The sequence below is a fragment of the Pseudoliparis swirei genome, chromosome 4 (genome assembly GCF_029220125.1).
Source record: "Pseudoliparis swirei isolate HS2019 ecotype Mariana Trench chromosome 4, NWPU_hadal_v1, whole genome shotgun sequence".
Taxonomy (NCBI): domain Eukaryota; kingdom Metazoa; phylum Chordata; class Actinopteri; order Perciformes; family Liparidae; genus Pseudoliparis; species Pseudoliparis swirei.
Window position 1 is genome coordinate 9,071,260 of NC_079391.1, and position 7,916 is coordinate 9,079,175.

Genomic DNA, 7,916 nt, shown 5'->3' on the forward strand with positions numbered 1-7,916 from the left:
ACTAATATCTGATTAGAAAACCCTTGTGCAATTATGCTAGCACAGCTGAAAACAGTTATGCTGATGATATAAGATATACAACTGGCCTTCCTTTGAGCTTGAAGTTTGAAGAACAAAATTAATACTTCAAATATTAATCATTATTTCTAACCTTGTCAATGTCTTGACTATATTTTCTATTCAATTTTCAATTCATTTTATAATTAAAAGTGAGTTTTCATGGAAGACACAAAATTGTCTGGATGACCCCAAACTTTTGAACGGTAGTGTATATTGAACTTATTACAGATAAAGTGTCACAAAGTGCAGTACAGTAGTCAATTCAAACAATTTGGCAATAACAGGGGCCAAAACATGTCAACAGATAAAAGAGCAAAGTAAAATATACAGTAAGAGATGGTGCATTAAAAAAACACATACAAAATACAAAAACACCTACAAAAAAGATTAAAAGCAGGCCATAGAATATTTAATTTAACTTAATGTCAGTGTAAACTGGTATGTTTTGAGATGGAGTTTAAAATGTAAATTTATTCAAAATAAAGAATGGTCACCTGATGTATGATGAATTAAATCAACACTGTTAAACAAAACAAAATGACACAAAAGTCCACGGGATAAGAACGTCCCTCGTCTACAGGTTGTTGTTAGGGCAAGGTCACGGATCGAGTTGCACTCTTTGTGAGCACAAAAGAAGAGGAAGGAAGAGCTTCTCCTCAGCTTTTGTTAGGTGCAGGTGAGCTAGAATTACCAAAAGTGATGGGATTTATATGCCGGCTCGTTTCTGCTTTTTTTTTTGGTAGTTGAATTCTTCTGTGAAATTTTCCAGCGTAAATGTGACGGTAGTTCTGCTTCCCCCAATAAAAAAAATGGGCATCACTTCCTTGTGTGGGTTTTGGATGGGCTGAAGTTAATTCTATACCGGTACCGAAGTGTCCTACAGCTTCAGCAAATGATTTCCCACACGCCGCGGTGTAACTTTAGAGGTGTGGGGGATTACGGCACTGGGAGGTGATTTAGCTTGGTTTAGTGACTGGATAGACCAGCAAGTCTGGGAAATTTCGTTCTGCTACCATTTTGACCCTCGGCCGGTTGTAGAAATGCGACTGGAAATGGAGGACGTTGACCCGGTGTCACAGACAGACGTACACGTTAGCTTACAGTGGATGCCCTGCAGCCGTGCTGCTCGGGGAAATGGAATTGGCAAAAGGTATCAGACAGTGTGACCACTGGCCATGAATACTGGACTTCCTATATAAATCCATTCAAACTGTCTACTTTTTAAAAATATCGGTGCATTAACTGGAATTTCTTGTTCACGCATTCTCAGATTGCCTCGTCGACATTTCCTCTGTGATTGTTATGATTCCAGCTTCGTGATACAATGTTGGGGTTTTCTCATTTCACTGACTTAATAGAGCTTACAACCAATACGACCAAGTTACAAGAATGATCGTGTTAAGTAGGTGTTTATGGTAAATATCGTGTCAGTTCCATGAGCATGTTCCAACATCGGCTAATCTGATTGGAACAGCCCGACCGGTTGTCATGCGTTCCGCCGAGGTGTCGGGTTTCCCATAGTTTAAGCTTTACAGTGACATGGGCCATTTGAAAGTGTGGCTCAAACTCCATGGAAGAAATGACTCGTTAAATTAGCAGCTAATACTCGAGTCATTAGCAAGACGTTACCCCCAGTGGAATGCCTTTGATGTGAGAAGGTCCTGTTTAAGCTCCAGTTGGAAATATTGGTCTGTTTGGATCTTGGAGTATAATGCTCTTACATAACTCTGTTACACTCATAAGTACAATTAATTGAGAGAAAAAAAGTGATTTTATGGGGTTTTTCCGAGCCATAAAACAACAATGTGGCATCCACAAACAACCACCGGTGGATGTGGAGATTGTGAGCGACCGGATGCGAGCAGCATGAAGTGCCATATTGCTTAAGAACCGGGGTCTTTGGGGGTGTTGAGTAAGCTGAGGGGAATTGTCCATTGTGGTGTGATATTAGTAACCCTCTTAGGCAAAGCTAGTCTGTGGGCCGGCCCCGAGGGCTCATTTCAAGTGCTTAGTGCTCGTTTGGAGCTTTGTCACCCCTCACCCTGTTGCCAGCGTGGCCCCAGCCCCTCTGGCTGTGGAGCTGAACCACAGACATTCACCCCTGCCTGCCACTAGGGAGGGAACACTCACATCACATTTTCTAACACGCACTCGCACAAACATTATGGCACACATCAAATTTTTTTTTTTTACAACACCCCCCCAACCTCCACCAATGCACCACATCCAATGGTCTATTTTCCCGCCGTCTACTCCCATCCAACCCCCCCCCCCCCCCCTTCTCTTATTTTTTCCTTTTTCTCCACCCTCGTGAAGGTTGCCAGGCAGCAGAGAAAGACTTCTCACACACACACACAGACACACACACACACCCCACTATGCCTCTGAGGGTTTTCCGGATGTCCTTGTTTACATCATGGAGTGTGCAGGTCGTGGGGAAGCGGACTCGGAGCCTCCCTGGTTTAAATGTCTAAGTCCTGACTGACCACTCATTTGGTGTCAATGCAAATGTTCGTGGCAGCCGCTCACATATTTGGGTGCACATTTTTTTTAAATAGGGTTGAAAATGAATTTAAATATTTCATTTGATTGACCTTCAATGAGTGAACTTGCATTGAAAGTGATATGACAGTAGTTTATTTGGAGTGTCAAACTGAATATAAAGAATGTTTCCATGGCCCTGGTAATCAATTACAGTTATCAGCTGTGATACTGTCTGTCGCTGATGTGCGGGGACGGCTGCTAACTGTTACCAGGCTCCCTTTTCCCTCCGTGTTTCAAACCGATCGATCGGTTACGTCTGCTCCTCCCTCCAACTTTGATGTTCTCATTGATTGTTCTCATCTGCCCCTGAACTCAAAAGGTTACAGGAGCTGAGCCGCACTTCTGGATTGCTTTGACCTTCGCTCTGCACATGCTCAGTGGGTTCACGGAGCTCGGAGCCAAACGGGCCCGGTGTAGCCAGGCCCGTGGGTGCGTGACAGCAAGACAACGATGTGATGTCTTTTTTCTTTTCTTTTCTTTTTTTGTACTCACCCACTGAGGGTGATGTATATGTGATTGATTTTTCGCTCTCCGCCGTGTTTCCGCCGCGGTGCACTAAGCAGTACTGAGTCCGGGCTTGATCAATGCATTGTTTTTCCTTTTTCAATCACACTTGAGTGAGCCGAAGACACGAAAGGTTACACACAGGTGAGGTTTGGCAGGGGTGGAAGTTTGAGCTTCTGGAGGCCCCTTCAAGGCCAATAGGAGTGTGTGTGTGTGTGTGTGTGTGTGTGTGTATGTGTGTGTGTTTCAGAGAGAGTTACACAGAGAAAAGTTAAACTAATTTATCACGTGTCTTTTACCAACTGATCATTCTTCTTGTGTCAATGGAGCGAGTTTATGCTCATTATTCATCTCTTGTCTTTTTCCCGTAGTGGTATGTTCCGCCCGTGCATCTCTAAGTCCCGTGTAACCTTACCTTTACCATCTTACATTAAATTATAGGTCTTCCAGAGTGTCTCAGGGCTCACCTGCCCCGGATAATCTGCAGGGCTGCATGAAGACTTCTCCTCTTGTTTCCTCTCCTTGACAAACGCTCTTCTGACACACACACAAAGGCAACGCGTTGAACAGAGAGGAGACCGCTCGAAGCACCTCTGACCTCTCAGCCACAGCAGCCGCAGCAAAAGGCTTCATACCGGACATGAACATCAGGGATGTAGAAAGCACAATTACTTCGGACGGAGACCTTTGAACGCTGCTAAAAAAGCTGTATTAATCTCGGGGAGGAAGTGGTCTCTCCCGGAGGGGTGAAGAGTGCTGCGTCGTCCTGAATTATCTCTTAGTAATGACGCTGTTAAACCCGGTACCCAAACACCTAGTCATTAAGAAGAAAGATAAGTATCTGTGGGAGTGGAAGGGCTCTCCCAAAGCTGCATATCTTGAGGGGGGAAGGATGTGTGCAGGCGGGGACGTTTCGGAGCGCCGGCTTTGACCAGTGGGTGTCAGATGTCATGGCAAATTCTTTCAGGGACAAATTACAGGGTTTAGCTTCTCTTGTACCCGGGATGCCTGTATTCTGATTTAACTTCCTCGACAGACACTCGAGCAACGTGCCACTCAACACTATTGTCGGGCCGCACACTTGACTCTGGAGACACTTCACCTCCTCTCACGCTCTCTTCAAGACTTTGTTCGTCGTGAAGGGCCCTCGGGGGGGGGGGGGGGGGCTCCTTGAGCGAGCCGAGCAGCGTAGGCCCTTCAAGGTTTATAGTCGTTAGCGCGTTGGTGTTAGAGGGCTTTACACGAGTGGCCCTCATTAACCTCTTAGCGTCTTTGTGCTTCGAGTTGGCACAGGGCCGCTCCGCAGATAAGCTTCGCTGTGAAACGGCTAAAAGGCTTGATCCGAGTGACTCCGGTATGAGCTGAACATCATCATCTGTGCTGCGAACAAAGCCAATCAACACAAGTGCAAACGCATCCGGGTTGAGCGTGCACAGCCGCAGCGCAACACGCCTCGCCTCATACGTGCGTGCGGTTGTTCTCAAAAACACCCTTACCTCACACACACACACACACACACACACACAGACACACACACAGACATCTTCCCTGTGAGCTGTAACAGAGCTAAAGCTCTCTGAAGCATTTAGCAGCCCGCGAGCAGTTTTTACTCCTTGAAGCCAGCGCTGAGGGGAGTGCTGAAGCATCTCATGCAATTTCAACCCAACATGGCTTTCTGTGAATAAACATCACTGAAGTGAACCGTCTACTGTATGTTGATCCACTGTAGTGCGGATTCTGTTTCCTCCATACAAGGTGATCTAATACCCCCCCTCTCTCTCTCTCTCTCTCTCTCTCTCTCTCTCTCTCTCTCTCTCCCCCTGACTTCTGTAGAGACTGCATTTGCCTCCAGACTTGTCTGAGACGGTGAGTCGCGTGAGCAGGGGCGAGCTGGCAAGAGCGGCCGCGGCGGCTTCAGCCTGTGGCTCTGGAGGTTCCGGCAACAAACACCTGGACTTCTAGCGCTCCCACATAGTCGCCAAGGGCAACCGACACCTGGAGCGCCGCGGCGTTGCCCTCTTTGCCGTGGCGACCGGGTTGTTCCCTCGCCCGCGTAACGTCAACCTCAATAACCCTGCGAGCCATGACCACCTGCCACCTGGCCCAACCCGGGGGGAAGATCTGAAAATCAACGACAGTTCAAGTTTCTTCTACATGCTGTCGACTCACACATTGACATTTGAACGTGCCGTTCTGCGATGAGGAGTTCATGTAACTTATATTAGTGGCCAAGTTTGAATACCTATTTTTTCCACTGTAAGTTGCCTCAGGTGTTTGTATGACGGTATGTTTGATTGCCAGGGTGAACAGTACTTAACCCAATTCAAATCCAAGATGCCGGGATTATTCAAAGGTGTATTCAGAGCATTCGGTTAGCAGCAATCAACTATTTACAATGTAAAGATAGAGTGAAAGAAGTCACACTGCCTCCATGTTTGTTGAAATCCAAACTCTGTGCTTTGTTTACGTTGTCCACTCGTGCATTTTAGTGCATTTCTAGTGCATTTTTAGTGCATTCTCTCTGGTGCCCATTTAGCTAGCTAGCTAATGGCCTCCGCTCTTCACTGCGCTCATACAGCGGTTACCGCGCTGCTAGCCGCTAGCCGCCGACTCAGCCATCTTGATGTTTAGAGTGAAGGTAATAGAGATGCTCCGAATTCCATACTGAGCACCTTTAAGATTTGGCACATTTTGTTTGTTTTTTGTTGTTCTCGGTCTCTGGGGATTTCACTTACAACTAAAGTGTCATCATGAAATATCTTTTAGTCTACACTCTTGGCAAACAGTAAATAATGTAACTGCCTTGTCCCTCGCTTTGAGCGTACTGTACAACCAGAGTGGCCACTCCTCCTGACAAGCTCCATATGTACTATAGTATTCTTTTTCTTGGAAAATGTAATAAAAAGGTGCTTTTGTTTAGTTAAATAAAAGCAAATAAATTCACAAAACACAGCATCTGCTCTTTATTTATGTTTTTGTTGTTGTCATTATCATGTCCCTGAAAGCAAAGCTGACTATCTGTGAGACTGTGGGAGGACGTAGAGTGTAGAGTGTGTTGTGTTACTTGTGTATGACTGATCTCTGGTCTGCCTCACTGGTTTCAGGTTCCAATCGGGACGCTTCCATGTGACCCTGAGAGTCTGCCGGTGAGCTCCAGAGCCGAGCAGAGATGTGGGCAGAGGGTAGTAGAGCTGGAGTTGGGTGCAGGCTTCACACCTCATCAGGCATGTTTGCTGGATGAGCTGCTTTGCCATGACAAGTCCAAAAAAACAAATTAGGTCAAACAGTGACATGGAGAAACAGAGAAGAAGAAAAAAACATGAAAAATTAAATGTTTCATTTTTCTTTTCCTCAGTCTGCTGCTGATGCCAGTTTGAATAATTTTGCCTGTGAAAACTGGCAGTATTGGTCATCATCTGCAACACGTGTTGGGCGAGGGGAGTGTTACCTGACGGCTTCATGCATGAATGCAGTGCTCTTATATTGGGTACATGAGAGAAAGAGATGACATCACTTATACAGGTGAACAACAGCTTGAGTTATCAGGATAAAAGCTGTTTTGTAAGTTATTGTTGTGGCGGAGCTGACATATTTAAGGAATACTTTTAGGGTAGGTTCAAATAGAATAATTTAATTTTAGCATTCGTTAATGTTGACATCGCACTGTCTGTTGTCTTTAACACTTGCCATGTCACCGTAATTCAAAATACATTATTTTCTAAGTTTTAAAACTATCAGCAAAGTTTTTATTTTTTATTTTTTTAATGGTTTATTTAATAAGGGACAGTGCACATTGATAAAAACATTTCAGTAAATGTGCCAGAGTTAGCCAAGAGGCTATTTTTCATCTGTAGTCCCAATGTTGCTGATGTTAAGAACAAACCTAAAAACATAAGATTACAAATACAATCTACAGATAAAGCAAGATATTAAGATTTATAATGTCAATTTCTTCTATATGCACATTGCAAAGCATGAGAGTTCTCCCATTTGTATTTACATTTACAATTGAGTGAGTTATCCGTTATTCTCTATTCACATATTATTCATGTAACTGTGCACCTTAATTAAGTAATTGAAATAAACAACATTTAGAATATGTCTGCCTGATTGAGGGAGAATTTGTTTTATGAATGATTCATGAGTCAACAGTATACTGTACAACCCAATTTCTTCTTTTTAAATCTTTTCTTTATTGTTGATCAAATCTCATAATGTGTTATCGTGTTCTAAGTTTGATATAAAATCATAAAGTATCTCAACTTGGAGGGAAAGAAATGTAAAAATTACATACAAGGTATTTTATTTTGTTGTTTACATTGATCTTAATGTAATCGCCAACAATAGCACATACGATATCCTCTCATTTCACAGGACCTGAGCTAAGACAGGAAGCTACGGGACCGGGTGTAGAGAACCTTCTTTTATAATTACGTGTCTTGGCAAACGCTGCTCGCTTCCTATGGATCCCTTAAGCCATCGTTGTTTTCCTACACTAGCTTTAGCAGTGGTCTTATTTGTCCTCTTATTAAATGAGAGCAGCACATTGCACGTTGCAGCACTATTCAAGTACACAATGTGGGTCAGTTCATTTTCTACCACACTCGATATCTCTCTGCCAATTTTGTTTTTTTTTGGCAAATGAGGTTACCATATCTGTCAAATACAAAAGACACAAAGCTAGACTATTATGTATTGTATTTACAATGATTCCCATTCATGTTTGCATAAACCACTCACACACAGAACATAACCGCTGACACTAAATAGGAGAGTGTTAGCTTCTGTTTGCTGCTGTGGGAATATTC

At 43.8% G+C, this 7,916-nt stretch overlaps 1 protein-coding gene across 1 annotated transcript in view; it reads left to right on the forward strand.

Annotated features, from left to right (window-relative positions):
* The window catches only part of elp4 (elongator acetyltransferase complex subunit 4), a 51,386-nt gene extending 45,330 nt beyond the window's left edge, over positions 1–6,056 (forward strand). The window contains exon 10 of the mRNA XM_056413101.1: positions 4,942–6,056. Within this exon, the coding sequence (XP_056269076.1) occupies positions 4,942–5,070 (129 nt within the window). The 3' untranslated portion in view covers positions 5,071–6,056. The remainder of the gene's footprint in view (positions 1–4,941) is intronic.
* Positions 6,057–7,916: the final 1,860 nt, after the last annotated feature.